At 52.2% G+C, this 19539-nt stretch overlaps 5 protein-coding genes across 5 annotated transcripts; 2 read left to right on the plus strand and 3 right to left on the minus strand.

Annotated features, from left to right (window-relative positions):
* Positions 1-1162: 1162 nt before the first annotated feature.
* HO133_000496 (uncharacterized protein) lies at positions 1163-6087 on the plus strand (the record flags this gene model as incomplete). The annotated part of the gene is made up of 3 exons (XM_037291435.1): positions 1163-3189; positions 3242-5576; positions 5647-6087. 3 exons carry the CDS (start codon positions 1163-1165, stop codon positions 6085-6087), a joined length of 4803 nt encoding a protein of 1600 aa, XP_037152870.1.
* Positions 6088-8334: 2247 nt separating this feature from the next.
* On the minus strand, positions 8335-10716 carry HO133_000497 (uncharacterized protein; the record flags this gene model as incomplete). The annotated part of the gene is made up of 7 exons (XM_037291436.1): positions 8335-8509; positions 8669-8778; positions 8923-9033; positions 9193-9525; positions 9620-9813; positions 9915-10367; positions 10509-10716. The coding sequence occupies 7 exons, from the start codon at positions 10714-10716 to the stop codon at positions 8335-8337; spliced, it is 1584 nt and encodes a 527-aa protein (XP_037152871.1).
* A 777-nt stretch (positions 10717-11493) lies between these two features.
* Positions 11494-14022, minus strand: HO133_000498 (uncharacterized protein; the record flags this gene model as incomplete). Its single annotated transcript, XM_037291437.1, has 11 exons — positions 11494-11662; positions 11721-11933; positions 11989-12175; positions 12235-12412; positions 12462-13110; positions 13172-13263; positions 13319-13349; positions 13411-13481; positions 13537-13601; positions 13659-13705; positions 13931-14022. The coding sequence occupies 11 exons, from the start codon at positions 14020-14022 to the stop codon at positions 11494-11496; spliced, it is 1794 nt and encodes a 597-aa protein (XP_037152872.1).
* A 1423-nt stretch (positions 14023-15445) lies between these two features.
* On the plus strand, positions 15446-16889 carry HO133_000499 (uncharacterized protein; the record flags this gene model as incomplete). Its single annotated transcript, XM_037291438.1, has 6 exons — positions 15446-15631; positions 15691-15727; positions 15788-15858; positions 15923-16023; positions 16083-16358; positions 16436-16889. 6 exons carry the CDS (start codon positions 15446-15448, stop codon positions 16887-16889), a joined length of 1125 nt encoding a protein of 374 aa, XP_037152873.1.
* A 1449-nt stretch (positions 16890-18338) lies between these two features.
* On the minus strand, positions 18339-18974 carry HO133_000500 (uncharacterized protein; the record flags this gene model as incomplete). Its single annotated transcript, XM_037291439.1, has 1 exon — positions 18339-18974. One exon carries the CDS (start codon positions 18972-18974, stop codon positions 18339-18341), a length of 636 nt encoding a protein of 211 aa, XP_037152874.1.
* Between the last annotated feature and the right edge of the window lie 565 nt (positions 18975-19539).

Below are 19539 nucleotides of genomic sequence, written 5' to 3' on the forward strand. Positions count from 1 at the left end.
AGATATTAAGCCCCGAAACCTAGCTAGGGCTAGGTGCGATTTCGAAAAACTCTAGACGTATTATCTAGGTAGCCCTTTAGATAGGGCGTTATCCGAAGTCTAAGCGCAAGAGTCTTGGCGGGTGCAGGACTTTCGGTGCAGACCTCTGTACTCTTCGAGGTACTCTCCGGGGTACTCTCTCGGGTAATCCTCCGGGTACTCTTCCGGGTACTTACGACGGATAATAGTTCTTCGCAAAAAAAAAAAATTACGGGACTTTCCGCGGAACTTCCCGCGAATTTTTTTTTTTTTTTTTTTTTTTTTTTTTTTTGTGAAGAACTTTATAAATTATTTGATCGTAATGTTAGGTCGTAAGTACCCGGAAGAGTACCCGGAGGAGTACCCGAGAGAGTACCCCGGAGAGTACCTCGAAGAGTACCCGGAAGAATACCCCGGAGAGTACCCCGGAGAGTACCTCGGAGAGTACCCCGGAGAGTACCTCGAAGAGTAGCCCCTAAAGAGTGTCTCAAAAAGTACCTCTCGAAGAGTTGAGAATATTCTAAAAAGAATATTTTGAAGAGAGTTACTGAAAATCGCGAAGAAAAAAACGAAAAAAGATTTTTTTTTTGGTTTTGTCGTAGTGTCAGCCGTCGTCCGCCGTAGCTCGGTCGCGGACTTTCTCCTGCATGCCGAGCTTATTCTTTTCTAAAGTCCGAGAGCCTATGACGCCATGACTTTTTTCCTTTGTCCACCAAATTAAAATATGTGGAAAGAAAATGGCACAAGAGATGATAAAGGCATAATAAAGCCGCGATTATGCTTTCAATTGCTATGTTTGATTGGCTCATTTGTCTGAAGAGTACGAGACGAAAGGCTCAACTACGGATAGGCTAAATAATACACTGTTTACTTTACCTGCGAATACTTTACCTTGCTCCTGAGTAGGTAACCAGCAAATAATTAAGGTCTACATTCCAGACTCTTCGCACCTGGTGCTGACATTTACGGTGATGATTAGGCATCAACCATCCTGCCATCTTCCTTCACCGCATATCAGTGACGAGGCCAACTCGGACCGGAAGACACACTTGTAATCCGAGCTGACTCATGATGAAAGTTACAACCTCCTCTATATGACTTAATCCTTGACGAACAATCTCTCCTGCTCGTGCCCAACGTCAACATGGCTTCCTCCCACGAGCCCGAGAGGCCGCACTTATCTGAGCATGGAGCATGGCCCTCAGCATCTGCAAATAGCTTTCGCCAGCAGTATCTGGCTCCTGCAGATGCTTTACACACTCACACCTCGCCCGACTGTAACCCTGCAGCAGCCATTGCCTCCGCCTCCACAGACGATATTCCCGCTTCCTCCATTTCCAACGGCGAAATACTCGCAACACCTGAAGCAGAACCTTTCTCAAGCGATGACAAGACCGCTGTACCCTCTCCTGCCGACTCACAGCCTGAAGCCGTACCTACTACCGTATTCGCCGCACCCGCCGAACCCACACCAGTCCTCAGAGAAAGTCAATTGATAGAAAACGAAAAAGATGACGAGGTTGAAGACTTGACAACCATCAAGACTGCCGCATCAGATAAGCCGGTTGGTCGCCCAGGCATGCAAAAGAGGACATCGAGTCGAATGACGGAGGATGATCTTTTCAAAGCATTAAGCCGGAGAAAGACAAACCAAAGCAATCGACAGGGCTCGTACATGACCGAAGATGAAGCGAGCGCGACAGGTGAAGAGCAGGCCGAGATTGAGAAACTCATGTCACGTATGTTTGGGAAGGATCGGCAAGCACATTCGGAGGATGAAAAGACCAGACATGTTGGATTGGTATTCAGGAACCTGACCGTCAAAGGAATGGGGCTGGGTGCTGCATTGCAGCCAACCTTGGGCGATCCGTTCCTTGCATTCCCGAGAAAATTAGCGGCTCTTTTCACTGGAGGACCAAAAAAGGTCGCGGGGAAGCCACCAATCAGGACCATCTTGAATGATTTCACCGGGTGTGTACGGCCTGGCGAAATGCTACTGGTACTTGGGCGTCCGGGCTCTGGCTGCTCGACGTTCCTGAAAGTATTGGCAAATCAAAGATTCGGATACGAGAGCATTGACGGAGATGTCACATACGGCGGGACGGATGCGAAGACTATGGGCAAACATTATCGTGGGGAAGTCCTATACAACCCCGAGGATGATCTGCACTATGCTACATTGTCGGTCAAACGTACACTGGAGTTCGCCTTGAAGACCCGAACGCCCGGGAAAGCATCTCGCAACGAAGGCGAAAGTCGAGCCGACTACGTCAAGGAGTTTCTCCGTGTGGTATCGAAGCTATTCTGGATCGAGCATACTATGAATACCAAAGTAGGCGACGAATTTGTACGAGGTGTCTCGGGAGGAGAGAAAAAGCGTGTCAGTATCGCTGAAGCCATGATCACCAAGGCCAGCACGCAATGTTGGGATAATTCCACCAGAGGACTCGATGCTAGCACTGCCCTCGAATACGTGCAGTCTTTGCGCTCGCTGACCAATATGGCCCACATCTCTACATCTGTAGCGCTTTATCAAGCCGGCGAGAGTTTGTACGATCTGTTCGACAAGGTAGTCCTGATGGACGAAGGCAAATGCCTATACTATGGACCGACTGAAGAGGCTGCTACTTACTTCGAGAACCTTGGCTTCCGTCGACCACAGCGCTGGACGACCGCTGACTTCCTCACATCCGTCACCGATCCCCACGAACGTCAAATACGAGAAGGGTATGAAAATCGCATCCCGCGATCAACGGAGCAATTCGAAATTGCTTACAAAAGAAGTCCAATATTTGAGGCTAATGTCCGCGACATTGAGTCATTCGAACAACAGGCAGAACAGCAGAGGCAACAGCGCCTGGCGGCTGCAACGAAAGCCACAAAGGAAAAGAACTACACGCTTCCATACCACAAGCAGGTTTGGGCTTGCACTCATCGCCAATTCCTAGTCATGTATGGAGACAAGCAATCTCTTGCAGGCAAATGGGGTGGTATCCTCTTTCAAGCTCTTATTGTCGGTTCCCTATTCTTCGATATGCCCAAGACTTCTTCCGGGGTCTTCGAGCGCGGAGGTGTGATGTTCTTCATGTTGCTCTTCAATGCATTGCTTGCTCTAGCGGAGTTGACGTCGGCCTTCTCGAGCCGACCCATTCTGCTGAAGCATAAAAGCTTGTAAGTTGGATATCAGCCATCTTTGAGCTACTTGTACTAATTGTACTACAAGCTCATTCTACCGGCCGTCGGCTTTCGCTATCGCTCAAACGGTCGTCGATATTCCACTCGTGCTCATCCAAGTCACTATATTCGATCTTGTGGTATACTTCATGTCGAACCTATCGAGGACACCTTCGCAATTCTTTATCAGCTTGCTCATCCTCTGGGTCATCACAATGACGATGTACTCATTCTTCCGATCCTTGGGGGCTCTATGCAAGTCTTTGGATACCGCGACTCGCTTGACTGGTGTCGCGATTCAAGCACTCGTTGTCTACACTGGTTATTTGATTCCACCACAGAAGATGCATCCTTGGTTTAAATGGCTTATTTGGGTCGACCCTATCCAGTATGGTTTCGAAGCCTTGATGTCTAACGAATTTCACGGTTTGGAAATACAGTGCGCGCCGCCATACATAGTTCCCGAAGGCCCAGGCGCGACTACTCAATACCAGTCCTGCCTCCTTCCAGGAAGTCGACCTGGGTCGACCACCGTCAGTGGAGCAGATTATATCCAGACTGCATTTACCTACAAGAGAGACCATCTCTGGCGTGACTTTGGTATTATCGCAGGATTTTGGATCTTTTTCGTTGTGCTTACCATGATTGGTATGGAGCTACAGAAGCCAAACGCAGGCGGAGGTGCCGTAACCATCTTCAAACGTGGCCAAGTCCCAAAATCTGTCGCGCAGGCTATGGATAAGGGCAGTATACCTGAGGACGAGGAGAAACAACTCGCCACTGCAGGGGACGAGAAATTTGCAGAAGGTTCGACGAGCTCGGATTCCGAACTTGTCAAAGGTGTTGCCAAGAACGACTCGATCTTCACGTTTACTAACGTCAATTATACGATACCGTATGAAAAGGGCGAAAGGAAACTACTGAACGATGTTCAAGGCTTCGTGAGGCCAGGCAGACTGACGGCGCTCATGGGCTCTTCGGGTGCCGGAAAGACAACGCTCCTCAATACGCTAGCCCAGAGGATCAACTTTGGCGTCGTGACTGGGGATTTTTTGGTCGATGGAAGGCCTTTACCGAAATCCTTCCAAAGAGCTACTGGCTTCGCTGAGCAGATGGATGTCCACGAACCTACCGCCACCATCCGAGAGGCGCTGCGATTTTCGGCACTTTTGAGACAGCCGAAGGAGGTACCAACGGAAGAAAAATATGAGTATTGTGAACGGATCATCGACCTTCTTGAGATGAGAAATATTGCTGGGGCTACGATTGGCAAGACAGGTGCAGGATTGAACCAAGAGCAGCGAAAACGAGTGACCATTGGTGTTGAGCTTGCTAGCAAACCGGAGCTCCTCATGTTCCTGGATGAGCCTACGTCAGGCCTTGACTCTGGAGCGGCTTTTAATATTATCCGCTTCCTTCGCAAGCTAGCAGATAGTGGTCAGGCGTTGCTTGTCACCATCCATCAACCTTCCAGCGTGCTCTTCGAATACTTTGACGAGCTAATCCTACTGAAGACTGGCGGTAACCTGGTCTATCACGGAGAGCTCGGCAAAGATTCCCGTCAGTTGATCGATTACTTCGAACGCAACGGCGCCCACAAGTGTCCCCCTCGCGCCAATCCTGCCGAATACATGCTCGAATCCATTGGCGCTGGTGATCCTACGTACAAGGGTAAAGACTGGGGTGAGGTTTGGGCTTCATCACCTGAACATGACGAGCGTACCAAGGAAATCCAGTCGATGATCAGCTCTCGACGAAACGCCTCCGTAGGAGAAAAGACTAGAGATGATCGCGAATACGCTATGCCGCTCGGCACACAAGTCTACACTGTCGTACATCGCTGTTTCGTTAACTATTGGCGAGATCCGGATTACATGATTGGAAAGTTCATGCTGCACATTGTCACCGGTCTTTTCAATAGCTTCACATTCTACCACATCGGAAATGAGACAATCGACATGCAATCGCGACTCTTCTCTATCTTCATGACTCTCACCATCTCGCCACCTCTGATACAGCAGTTACAACCCAAGTATCTGCACTTCCGCAGCATTTACAAGTCTCGCGAGGCGAACTCGAAGATCTACTCCTGGTTCGCGCTCATCTGTGGTGTCACACTAGTTGAGATACCGTATTCCATCGTCGCCGGAACCATCTACTTCAATTGCTGGTGGTGGCCCGCCGTCGGCCGTGGCGCAAGCAAGTTCGACAGCGCATACACGTGGATGTTGCTCATGCTCTTCGAGCTCTTCTACGTTGGCTTTGGTCAAGCGATCGCTTCATTCTCGCCGAATGAGTTGCTGGCGTCCATTCTCGTGCCCGTCTTCTTCCTCTTCGTCGTCTCCTTCTGCGGTATTGTTGTGCCATACGTCGCCATACCCCACGTGAGTCATTACCTCCACCGTTTACATCATCAGTTCCTACATTACACATGGCTGACACGTCCTTCTGTAGTTTTGGCAATCCTGGATGTATCAATTGACACCGTTCCACTATCTCCTGGAAGGCTTCCTCTCCGTCGCTACACACGGCCGGCCCGTCATTTGTTCCTCCACCGAGTTTGCTCGCTTCGCTCCTCCGCCAGGCCAAACATGCCAATCCTACAGCGCCTCCTTCATTGCCCAAGCTGGTGGCTATGTGCAGAACGGCACCAATGGGCTCTGCGAGTTCTGTCAATACGCTACGGGGGATGAGTTCGCAGCGGGTTTCAATGTCTACTACAGCCACAAGTGGTTGGATTACGGGGTCTTCTGGGCTTTTTGCGTCTTCAACTTCATTGTGGTGTTCATCTGCTCCTGGCTTTACCTTGGAGGAATGAAGAAGGTTAGGGTGGCACTGAGTCCAGCTGCGAGAAAGCAGAGGAAAGAAGCGCAGGTGCACAACGAGAAGGCATGATGACCTCATACCTCGCCAACGACAGGCGACTCTTGGCATTTCCTCCAATTGGAGAGACCTTAAGATGCGTATATATTTACTCATATAGATATTGTCAGCATAGCGGCGGCGAGAAGAGTGAGTACATAATTGTTCCGATAGGACCGTCCAATCTTTTTGTGAAAATCGATTCCCGTCTTTCTGACGGGCACATGATACGAGACGGCTCCCTCCCTCGTTCGGCCCAATTGCGATCCCAAACATACATAGAACGAGAGCAGGCAGTCACCGATCCGTTTCCTTTGAAAAGTCTGACCCACCAGATCCTCCCGCCGAGTCCTTCAACCAATCAGGCTTCCTGCGGCTTGTTGGCTTGTATCCCACGCACCACAGAACATCTTCGAAGAGTCAGATCATTTCGAATGATGCCAATGCCCATAGGCAAGCATGAAAAGCCGAGTGCTTCGAACTGAAACAACGCCACTGTAAGTATCCGTGGGAGATCACGACGATGAATGTATCCCGTCGACTGCCGGGGGGGGAAATTTCAGAGGGTTCAGACCGAATATTTCAAATTCCCCTCTTTGTAATCTATGATGACTGCATTCATAAGTTCATAATTAGACTGTCAGCGTCGCGATGGTCCTTCATGAGCAGATCAGGGATCGCTTTGTAAATCTCGTCTTTTGAACGTCTGGCGAAGACAATGGCTTTCGGACCTTCCGTCCAGATATCTTGGACGCCCGTCGATACCCGTATCCCAGATGGTATCAGCTCGACCATGTCATGTCATGTCCCTTCAATCACCCCTCATCCCTCCCATCCCTCGAACCCAGAGAGAGAGAGGGCCGTCGTCTCCACCGCGACCGCTTCGAAAGCCGGGCGTTACGACAACGGCCGCAGCCCATGGCTGGACAAAGACGTCGCTGGCGCGGGCGAGAGAGTAGAGTATGACTTCCGCGCTCCACACCCCTTGCCCGTGCGGAACGTCGAGAGTGGGAGGGCGCGGGGGAAGGGGGAAGGGGGTGCGTGATGGATTGGGAAGGATGCTCTATGCGCAGGCGTTGCATGTGATTGGATTTCCTGTCGGGTGGTCTCAATCATCTTCGTTCGTGGATTCGGTAGGTAGGGAATCGAGACCCCCCGATGCAGGACCGTGGCGGGTAAATCACGACTCACTCGTTTCCGGCGGCGACGGGTCGCTTTGCTTTGCGGCTACGGTGAGGTGCCTCGTTAGGCTTGGAGGAGGACGAGGAGGATTACATCCTTGGTAGTCGGTATTCTTCCCACAATCGTCCGCGTTCTCCGTGTCGGCGCTCAGAGAGAGTTATGGTTACGGTTACGGTTACCCGCAGCGGTTCGAGTCGAGCCCGCGCGCGCGATCGGGTCCTCGGACCTCCGCGGTGTGTGCGCACGGGGTCGTGGGATCGAGAGGGCACGGATCGCTGCGGTGGTTCGAGGGTCAGATGGTGTTGGGATCGGTGGCGAGAGCTTCAGCGAGAGATGTGTGTGTTGGGTGTGGTTTGGGATGAGTATGGATAAGGTGGTAGTGGATGGTGAATTTGGGTCAGTGTCGACGTTGTCGTGTCTAGAGTACCATTACCACCACTCGATTCAACTTCTCATCACCTAATCATCTCGAGCGCATCCTGCACCGCCGTCACGTTGTTGATTACGCCGGCTGTGCAGCGCCATCGATCGTTCTTTCGATAGGTAGGTAGGTAGGTCAATCTGGCCGGCCAAAAACTCGCGACCTACCTACCTACGGGCTATCAACCTCGACGCTTCGTCCGATATCGAACCAGATCCCCGCAACCCTGGCCAAAATTCCCCATAGGGTGGCAACTAGGGGCTGGATCGCTCTTTTGATCCTTTAGGCCGTTCGTTCGCGATGGTCGTGGGTGGAGCTGCTGGTTGATCGGACTGGTTTGGGCGAGTGTGGGGGCTTTTTGGTACTATTTCTTCATCTTCTTCTTCTTCTTCTTCTTCTTCTTCGTCTTCTTGAAGTGAGTTGTAAAGGCTTAAGGGTTGGAACTAGACCAACCTTGCTCGGATTAAGCGATCTGGTTTTTATAGATGTGGCGCAAGACACCGATTGTGCAACACATACTTACAATTCCCCCATACCCCATACCCAAAAAAAATTAACCCCCCCTCATCACCACCCGCGACCAAAAAACCCCCCCACATAAACATCCTCTAGTCCATTCATATGTACTTCCCCCCCTTCCCTTCCCTCCCCCAAACCAAAAACCACCCCCACCCCCCCTACCCCGCAAACTCCCTCAAAACCCTCACCCGCGTCCCCCTGCTCCCGCGATCCAAGCCCGCCGCGAACCGATCCCGCGTCACGTTGACGGCCCGCGCGTCCGTGCCGTGGAGGGCGAAGTCGAACCGGCGGAACAGGCACGCGATGGCGAGGGTGATTTCCGCGAGGGCGAGACTGTTGCGTGTGTGAGTGTTGTGCGGATGGGAAGGATGGAAGGATGGATGGATGGATGGATGGGAGGGAAGGAGGGAAGGATGGATGGAAGGGAAGGAAGGAAGGGCATACTTCTGTCCGAGGCAGCCGCGCGTGCCCCGGCTGAAGGGCACGAGGTACCGGTCCGGCCTGTCGGCGGGGACGAGCCAGCGGTCCGGGGCGAAGGTGAGGGGGTCCGGGAAGTGGGCGGGGGAGAGCAGGGTGGAGCGGAAGTCCATGGATACGGGGGTCTGGTGGCGGTCGAGGTGGGTTCACGTTAGTTGGGGGATGGTGTTTGTTTGAGAGAGTGTGTGTGGTAGGGTGGCCCTTTTTCGGTGAATGAGATGGGGGAAGGGGGCGGTGTAGGAGAGAGAGGTATGAGATATAGTACGAACCCCGGCAGGTATGTTCCACCGCCCGTACTTCAACTCCTGCGTCGGTGCCACGAGCGGCAGTCGCGACGTCACCGACGTCGTGATACGGAGCGTCTCTTTGACGACGGCGCTCTGCATCCAGGCGCGATCGCGTTAGCTGATCTTATCCCAGAGCGAAACCCCGCTGCCTTCTCTTCTCCACTGCGATCCGTCACCCCTCTCCTGCGTTGCCTCCTCACCACCACCACCGAAGCGCAAGCGCGGACCAGACTATCGAGTCACTATACATACCAAGTATCCCGCCCCCTCCAACACATGCAACGGCGGACACACCGCCGGATCCGGCATCGCACGCGCCAACTCCTCTCTCAGGCGCGCCAACTTCTCGGGACTCGTCAACAGGTAGTAGAACGCGGCGTTGAGCGTCTGTTTCGTGGTCTCGGTGCCGGCGCCGATGAAAGCGAAGGCTTCGTCCGTGAGACGTTCTTCCGTTTTCTCCGAGGCGGGCAGGTCGGATTCCATGACGGCGTGGAAGATGGTGCGCTCTGAGGAGGAGCCGTCTTTGGCGGGGAGGACGCCGTTGTCGTACAGTTTGATGATGGAGGCGATTTGTTGGCGGAGGACCTGTCAAAAGCGCGCGGGTCACGTATCAGTGCTGCCGTTCACGGACCCTCATTGAAGGAATACATGGAATTGAGGAGAGGACGGCATATGGTACCTGTCTCAATCCTAGGAGCCGGCCTAGATTTGGATGCAGGAATCGGATGATCGGTAAGGGTAGTTTCTGCAGATACTGCACGATCCCGCTCATCTGCTTCGTCAGCGGCGCCGCCTCGGCCGTTCCTTCAATCGCGTCGTTCCATTGGGGTGAGAAATCGGGTTTCTTGAGAGCCCCCAGGGAGTAGCCGAATGCTATCAAGTCAGTTATTAAAGAGCAACAGTTATTTTCCAACAATCCAGCAACAACCGATGATGTGTGAGTGCCAAGGGTAAGTATGGTTGTAGGGGCTTACAATATCGAAACACGACATCAATCGCCAACGACAGAAACGCCGGCCTCAGCTCCACCACCTCGTTCCTTTGCATGCATCCTCGAAGGCCGTTGCACAAATCGTCAATGATTTCCTCAATCCGCGGCTGCAGAGCGGCAACGGCGCGTTTGGAGAAGAAAGGGTTTAGGGGCGCACGGCGGATTTTGTGGAGGGCGTGCGGTTCTGTGCCGAAGGCTATCTCGTGAGAGGGTGTGTCAGTCTTACCTGCATCCTGCGGGGTCCCGCCTCGGTGCGTGCGGGAGCATATGGGCGTGCGGCGGTGTTTGACGGGAGGGTGCTTACCTGATAAAGGCGTCCCGGACATCTTCGCCGAGGGACCATATTTATCGCGAGGTTGCGATGTCGAGTAGAGGGAATCGTAGTACTCGATATCTTTGATTTTGATTTCGTTTGGGGTGACGCGGATGATGGGTCCTATGGTGAGTGAGGCGGGCCTCAGCAACTATCTCGAATTTATACGAAAGTGTTGGCGGAGGAACAGATCAAGAAGGAATATCATCTCCACAGCCCGATGCTTCCGAGGAGACAAGATGATTGTTGGTAGGCTACACTCACCATACTCCTCATGCATACGCTCGACCTCCCACATATACTGCCCACCATCCCCTTTGATACAGTCGAAATAGAACTCATACCACCTCGTGGCAGCCGCCAATTTTCTGCCGGGAAAAGCTGCCAAAGGGTGGAAGTATAGCCGGTATACGACCAAAGCAACAGCATAAGAAGCCCATAAGACGAGGGTGGAAAGAAGGAAGGAGAACATGGTACTCTTAATGGGCGAATTGTTTTTGACGGCTGTTCTCGGGAATGATGTGGGAAAAGATGAGAAAGTAAAGTAAAGTAAAGTAAAGTAATGTAAGGCTGGGGATGGTCCCAGCAAATGCAGCACGGAAGATGTTGATTTTGAGTTCTTGGGTTCTGTGTGGGTGCCTGACCACACGCAACTACGGGGCGGCCGTTAGGACATCTTTCTTCAGCTGCAATAGAATAGGTACATGATTGGATGCGCAACGATTGGCTTCACTTTTCCTCGACTCTGCCATCCCGGAGATCTAGAACGATAGCCGTGCATCAGTAGCCAGCCAATCGGTGGGAAATTGTCATCTATTGGTAAAAGAATATTTCGAAAGGGCGGGTAAGGCTAATTAGTACGCGTAAAGTACCGTCGGATTCCTATTGGGAGGCATCGCTGACGGATTTAAACGAGAGGATGTGGAGCACTAATGCCTGCGGGTAAAAGTATTGGCTCCGCTCCATCTCCGTTTCCATACTTTTTCCATGCATCTTCTCGCTTTTGATGTGATTCGGATATTTTCGGCATCATGTCATGGTATACACACCTATTCACCGTAAAACATGCCCTCGTTTGACATTGCTTTTCGAGACTTCTCTTGGCCACCCGATGAGGTTGCGCTTATGACGATTCTGTTGTGTGGTAGAGTACAGAAGTCCTCGGCCGCCTATTTACCACCTGCTAGTCAGACTCATTCGTTGCCGCCCATTCCGGATGAATCCTCGCTGCTCCAGATTCACTCTACGATTAATTGTTAAGCGACGTATCCGACGACCGGTCTGAGCTGATGATCTTGATTCCATCCTCCGTAGCATCTTTCTCCAAGTTCCAACGTCGTAGAGCTGGCCCCTTCCAAACCACCACACCCAAGAGCATCGTGGCGAAGACGCAGAAGAACGCCATCATCCCAAAAAGCCTATCCTGTCGGTTAGCGTATGGGCACCAAGGCGCTGTGATGACAAGGGAGCATTTACCAGCCAGCACTCACGGCACCCTCCCAAGGGAACAGGAAGAATGGTAAAGCAAGGGCCAAAATTTGTCGATAAACATTCATAATGACGGCGACCTCGAGCGGCGAGTTCTTGAAACACTCGATGATATAGTTCACAGATATGGGAGTACTGTAACATGCGCCGAAGATGACGAGAAATGTGCCGAGAGCCAGGACCATGTAGTGAAGATGATACCTTTATAAGTCAGCTGTGAATTTGTATTTGCGCAGGTAGTGTAGCGATAGCATACTCAATACCGGCTCCGAATATTCCAAAACCTATGGGAGAAGCGGCTGCGACTAGGAAGATCGGATAAAGGCGGTACTCGAGATGCCAGGCACCGCCCCTACGACGAGATATCGATAGCGGGATCCTGTCATTGAGGAAAGCGCCGCAAATCTGACATAGAACGAGGCCGGCCCACTGGGAAAAGTTGACTAAATGGTTCAACGTCAGCAGTTGAGCAGGTGTCAATACTTCGTGGGAAACTACCCACATTCGGCGTTCTGATTGGGCGTGAAGCCATAGCCTCCCACCATTTCTGGCGTTTGCAGAAAGATTGAGACCACTATTCCTAACCCTACAGCGAATCCGTAGATGCAAACAACGAAGAAACCGACGATCATGGTGACTGGCGACAAGCCAATCTTGAGCGGCGTAATGTAGCGGTTGGCCTGACTCGTCAACCCAAACACAGCGCTAAAACATCGCCAAACAACTTACTATATGGGCGACTGTCGTCCGGGGTACAACAGCAGTCCCGGGAAAGAACGTCGCGATCCTGTTCGACATGAACGAACTCGGGCGCTGAGGAAGAGGCTCAGACTCTTCATTCCTTCGGAAAGCCGTCTCTTCCAAGAAGAAGAATGCTGCAAAGACGAGTAAGCACGTGAATTTTGACAGTCTGGTTGCCATACCTAGAGGGATCGAGACCGCAATGACTGCGACTAGCCACCAAAAAACATTGGGCCAAGGCTTGGTATCGGCGATAAAGCCACCGAAGACAGGCGCAGCCACCGCCCCAGCAAGAAGAGAAACCTCGAGCACGGTAAATGCTTTGCCCCTTTGATGGAGAAAGTAGAGGTCCATGATCAAACCGGTTGCCAAGATTGGAGGAACACTTCCGAAAAGTCCGGCCAGCATTCGTGACATGACGAAAGGAATATAGTCATTAGGACCAGTCATCAACGGGGCCCAGATATTGGATGCCAGCGAACCGAACAAAGACCAAAAGATGAGTGAAGATCGACCGATGATGGACGAGAGCGGTACAAACAGAAGGGGCCCACCCATCTGGCCTGCGACACCGGCAGCGATGGAATAGGACAGCTCCACTGGAGATTTATGATAGTAGCTTGCCTGTCTGATATAGCTGTTTGGGAAGATTTGGTGAGCGTCATGATTGCGCCGAAGACAGATGAGGTTTCACGTACGCAAGTTGGTGGACATTGACAGAAGCGACGCCGGCAAAGGATGCCAGGCACACTGTACCGAAGATGACATTCTTCTTCGTGAGAGACCAATTCTGACAGTCGACGTCAGCTTCATACTCCCAGTGACCTGCAGGATTCTATTCGTACCAATGGATCATCGGGAGAAGCGCTCGGCTGCCTTTATGCACGAAGACGGAAATCAGTGAATGCCACGTGGAAGGAGGGATGTGATCATGTACGGGACAAGGCAAACTCCATCGCGGGCAGTCCTCGATCCGTCCCTGGCTTTCTCTGGGCTCAAATCCGATGCCTCCACGGAAAAGCCTGAATCGGCGGCTTTGGAATGCATGAATGGCAACGTTCACACACGTTTGCGTCGCCCAAGAAGCTCGAGGGTGAAGGAGGTTGGCAGGTGAAAAGATTTTGCGGGCTGCCAGTGTCCCTCGTTAGCAGGGTAGTAGCAGAAGGATGTTAGATGATTGGTCACTGTGTTGGATATTCAGCGTCGCATTTGGCGTGCCGCCAGCAGCAGAGCTAGCGGGCACGAAGAGATAGCAACATGGTATGGCCGCATGGCACGGTATCGGGGAAAGCTGCGATGGGATAGTCGGCCATATTTAGCGTCCTGCTAAAGAAGTGGGGCGCTATTGTCTCATGGTCATATGATAAAGTACGGTACGGTATTCGGCTCTGAGGTGGAAGATAAGACTTGGTGGATGCGTATTCTGGGTATTCTTTGGCTCGGTACAGGTACTTTACCTTTTACTCTTCCGCAACTGTGCTGGAGACAAGGTGTACGAGTATCTCAGCGAGAAGAGTTGGAGAGTTGGAGTACTGCGGGTGTCGACCATAGTGATGTGCAGGATTTGAAACGTGGTAGGAACTAGCCCCGAGGGTAACAATGGTAATCGGGCCTTAGATTTGATAATTATGTCCGTGTTGCAGGGATCAATTTACTACTGACCATGTGGCTGTCTTCGTTCTGATTGTGGCACCACTAGTCGCCAGGATGGGATAGAAGATGTACAAGATGTATAAGACAGCATCGTTTCATATGCTACCCTGCAGCAGGCAAATGAAAGTGGAGGACGGGAAATGTAGTCATAGGTCAGCGAGGTCAGAGGGATTATCGTGATGAATGAGGGTACGGAGTAAAGTAAAATAGGTACTTGGGGAAAGAGAGAAGGCTAATTACGACTACGAGTAAGGTAACGTAGCGGTACCTATGATACTCTCGGGGTGAGCCGCTAGAATGAAATGGGATGGGACGGTCCGTCAGGGAGGTAGATAGCTACCTACTTTACTGTAAAGCATCTTGATGGCAGGACATCTTGTCGCTGACGGCAGATGCATCTTCACCGCCATTGTTGTCTCTCTTTTTCCTTTTCATATTTCCTTCGTCTCCTAATATTAGCTACCTAGGTAAAGTAAAGTACCTATGTGCGGCGGTCAGATTATTATTAAAATATCCAAGACATCTTGTGAGCAAAAACAAAGTGATGACTGCATGACGCCATGCGCAGATTTACCCCTCCATTGGCGCGGCAGGAAAGCACTTCTGTCTCACGTCGTCCCTTGTTCTTGCATGAAAGCTTAAAAGTAAAGTTGAATTTCTTACCAATCTGACCAAATTCATCTTAGCTTTTTTACGTATGACTCGGCTATCTTACCTTACTTTCCAATTATGACCTCGGTATTCCCAAGCTAACGAATTACCGTATGGTATCCTATCCTCCACTCTTTTCGTCGTTCCCTCGCTTGCAATCATGCTCCATTGATTCAATCGTCTGTCAGGAATAGCCTACCTACCAGTACCTAAGTAATTTCTGATATTGCAGACAGAACAAGAGCCAATGATAGCGATGCTGATTTAACAATTTCCGCCTTCCTAAGGTCATCAATGCATGATGCAGTCGTGCAGTAGCGTCAGGTAGTTCGCAAGAGCACGGGGATTCGCATCCTTCCCCAGCCCCGACACCCTCTTTTTTGAACCCGAAATAATTGCACCATGACAATTGTTGGGGAGCACAGCGGCACCCCCTTTCCCCCAAATGCAAGTGCTCACGTCGCACCGTTAGCTTGTTCCTGCAGGTATGGGATCATGCCATCTTACCCTGAGGCACTCTCTCTTGCATCATCCTACCAACATCCCCCCCATGTCCCTTGGGAACCCTATGCGGACTGCCGCTTCAGGGTGCAGCGCCGCGTTGACCATGACTTTTCATTTCAGATCTTCCTGATCTTTCTGTATCTTGCTTCAACTTTTGGCCAGTCATGGATCCTCAGGCGCTGACTTTGCGTCCGACCGTCGGTCTCACCACAGGTCACTCCAAGGCCATCTTTGGGACCACGATATCATTCCTCATACTCGCAACTGCATTCGTCGCTCTACGAGCGTGGGCCGGCCGATTGAGACGGAAACCGTATCGCATAGACGACTATCTCGTTTTTGGGGCGCTGGTATGTTCAAGTCCTCAAACCCAAACAGAGGTCGCGAGACTGAAGGAAAGCCCAAATAGTTCCTCTACTATGGTCAAGCAGCCTGTACTCTCGTACGTAAGTATTTCTATCATCTATCATGCTACTTCTCATTTCCAACGCTGATGACGGTCAAAGAGCTTTTTCTTGGCGGTGCTGGACATCATGTTGAGGAACTTCATCCAAAAAATATTGAGCTCAGTCTCCAGGTCAGTCGAAACCCCTTCGATCAATGTCTTACTGCAGCTCGCTGACCCGCGCTCGATAAAATAGATGCTCATTCCCCTGGCGATACTGTACTCCATTGAAATGGCATCAATCAAGTGCAGCATCTGTTTGATGCTTGTACGCATCTTCTTCATCAGATCTTTCAGGTAATTCTCATCGCATGCACTCGCTTCATGATTCACGATTTAACTCCAACCCTCGACAGGATGGCCGCCTATATGGTCATGACCGTCACCATCCTTTGGTCGATATACGCCGCTATTGGTACTTGGGCGCTTTGCACACCCATTGCCTTCAACTGGAACCCAATGATTCCTGGTGGACACTGCGCCAACCGTCAGGCAAGCTTCTACGCCATCGGTGTGCTCGATGTTGCAACCGACTGCCTCATCTTCCTGCTTCCTATTCCAATGATCTGGAACCTTCAGACAGCCATGCGAAATAAGATCGGACTGTATCTGATTTTTAGCATCGGTGTCGTGTACGTCGATCTTTCTTTGCAATGCACCTCGCGAGGGCGCCGCATATGCACGAATGCTGACATACTTTACCCCGCAGATCCATCATCATCAGCGGGCTCCGCGCCAAATCCACCCTCTCAATATCTTTCTCAGACTTTACCTACACCGGCGCCTTAGGTTTTATCTGGAGTCAGATAGAACCCGGTATCGGCCTCATCATCGCCTCCTGTCTTCTCCTGCGCCCAGTCCTCGACAAGGTCATCCCGCATGGTCTCAACATGACGGCAAAGCGCTCCCCGAGACACACCACCGATCGCACAGCTGCCAGCGAGCATACATTTCCATTGCGAGATGTGGACACAGGGAATACAACGACTACAGCGTTCGCAGCCGCAGGTTCGGAGCCTTCGCTGGAAGACGGTGTGACAGGCCCTGGGTGGAAGTATACGATGATGGATGATGATCGCGCTGTCACTCCGGCTAACGAAAGCATCAAGGTCGAGACGAGATGGGATATAGAGAGACATGAACGAAAAAGCACAGGCGTTTAGACTTTGGATGGACTTTGCGGGCTGTACAGTAAGGATGCTGCGGAAAATGTTTTGGCACTAATCGATGTACTTGACGATGACGTTACCAGTCTCTATGTTTTGAAACCCTCGAACTTTGATGTCTGAGCGTGCAGTTACGAGGTCCTAAGAATTGTGGCTCCATCGACATTCGCACTCTTGCAGCAAACTGTGCAAGGCCGTATTGGGACTAGCGTCAGACTCGTGACACACTTCGACTAATCACAACCCAGCAATCCGAAAAGATCCATTGTCCAAACGACAAGCTCTGTGAATCAAGCAACAGGCAACCACGATACGCTCGCTCACCGTGTACATATCCCATCCTTCATAGTTCTCTATCAAATCACCCGTCGTCATATCCTCCCTCCTCTTTGTCTATCGCACCTGTGTGTCAACCAACGCACCGAAAGAGCCAAAAAGGACTTTCGACCCACCACGCTCTCTAGGAAATGATACCCCCCCTCCCTCCCCCGTTTTCAAACCCATCCCCACCCCTACCGCCGCTCACTCACTCACTCACCAGCAGCTACCTCACCCGCCCCGCGTCCCGGCCCCGAGATCCAACCGCGCCACCGTTCCGGCATCGATGGGTATCTTCCATCTTCCATCCCTTTTCTTTCTTCCTTCCTTTCTTCCCCAAAACCCAACATCAGCCCCGCGTCCACAGAATTATCCTCCCGTCCGTGCGTGTTGCCGATTCGATCCCACTCCGGCAACGCGGGCGCTGTCGAACGGACGGGGAATTCCTTGGGGCCGAAACATCACTATTCCCAGCAGCCTCGAGAGGCTGCTCCTTCGATCCTCCGGCCCCGCAGCCCACGCATCTGATACGCAAGCGCTGCTGCGCGGTGGTGCGGAAGAGCTGGCGCGTGTGCTCTGGACGGACGGGGGTGAGAGGGGGAAGGCGTGGTGATGGGATGGGGGATGGAGGGGTGATGGGATGGGATGGGGGATGGAGGGGTGAGGAGGGAGGAAGGGTGGGAGGAGGGAGGTGATGGTGTCGAGTGTTCCGAGAGGGTGTGTCATGTCGTGTCGAGGGAGGTTGTTTGTTCGTGGATTGGGAACCGGGTCTGTTTGTGTCCATCACGAACGCTATGCCCGGCGACCGATGGCTTAGATCCTATAGTCGTCAGGAGTCGGAAAAGTCATGGATGTCAGCCGCGAAAAGGCGAAGAAACGACTTGAAGGGGCAATTGTTACAAACAGTAATGTCTTGTGCGGATCTCTCAATCTATTAAACACTACGTTGTCAGTATATGATCATCATCATCTGCACTGAGAAGCAACGAGCCGAGACCACGAAACCTGATGAACAGAATGCAACAAAACCCCCAAAACCGACGCAGCCTCCTTTTCCAAGCCGCCAAACCTTCTGCCCCTCTTCCTTCCTCCCCTCCCAAAAATCCCCCAGCCCTTCCCTCCTCCTTTTCACTCCCCCTCCCTCGAGATCGACCGCAGATACTCCTCGACCCTCACGCACATCCTCACCCCCAACAACGTCAGACCCGCGTACACATCCTCCTCACTCGCCCTCTCCGTACTGACATCCAGCAACCCGAGCGCCGTCTCGACATCATCCCCCACGCGCTCCGCATCCCGCGCGTCCAACCCCGACCCGACCGCGGCCTCGGGGTGGAAAGCCGAAAGGCCGGCCTCGAAGTCGGCGACGCCGGGGACGGGCACCGCGCCCGCGACCTGCCGCACGAGCGTCCGGAACGCAGACTGCTCCCTCGCGACCCGCTGCCGCTGCCGTTGCAGCACGAGCAGGCGTTCCTGCCGCGACCGCTCGGCGTGCCGCGCGGTTTCTCGCTCCGTTGCCTTCTGCCGGGCCATGGCGTCCTTGATCGTTTGCGTCAGGGAGGTCAGCTGGCGGTATGCTTGCCGGTGGGCGGGCGAGTCCTGGGGGTGGGTCAGGATCGCGTTCCAGAGCTGGCTGCAGCCGTCGAAGTGGTGCGTTTTGCGCTGCTCGTGGTGGCGGAAGAGCGAGAGGATGTGGGCGGGTCGGATGAGGCTGTTGAGGGGGGGGAGGCGAGTCTGCTGCGCTGCGGGTGTTGGGTCGCTCATGCTGACGGGATTCAGAGCTCTTTTTGTTTGTTTTGGTAGAGGTGAGGGTTTTTTGCTGGGTTGTGGTTGTTGATGGGTGGCTGGTGAGGGGGTTTGAAAGAAGGACAACAGGGTGCGTCAATTGAGAGGCTATATTTATAAAAGCAAGAGTCGCATGGCGAAGCAAGTTGCGAGCGTTGCACGGAGAAGGGTCTTTGTTCCCTGACAATGGCATTGTGATGGCTCTTTAGGACGGATTGAACAAAAACCAATCAGCAAGCTTTCTGCTCTTTGTGCTCTGCTCAACCGAACATTCTGCATCGAATCCGCATTCGAATTGCCTCCTAGCTCTCCAAATCAACACATCTTCCGGGTACAGCGCCCATATTTCGCAATAATCTCACATGAGTTGTTTCTGATGCTCCGCGGCTTCGTCTTGTACCGTGGTAGGTTAATGGTTGTATAATCAAGCCTGCTTTTGCTCATCGAGGAACGTCATAGTCTAACCGACCAATAAATTTCGATTTCGGAATAAAATCCTTGGTCCTTTAAGCCTTCCATTTCCGAGATGTCCTATCTTCATCTG

Source organism: Letharia lupina (assembly GCF_014066315.1).
Source record: "Letharia lupina isolate WasteWater1 chromosome Unknown contig_10, whole genome shotgun sequence".
Lineage (NCBI taxonomy): Eukaryota > Fungi > Ascomycota > Lecanoromycetes > Lecanorales > Parmeliaceae > Letharia > Letharia lupina.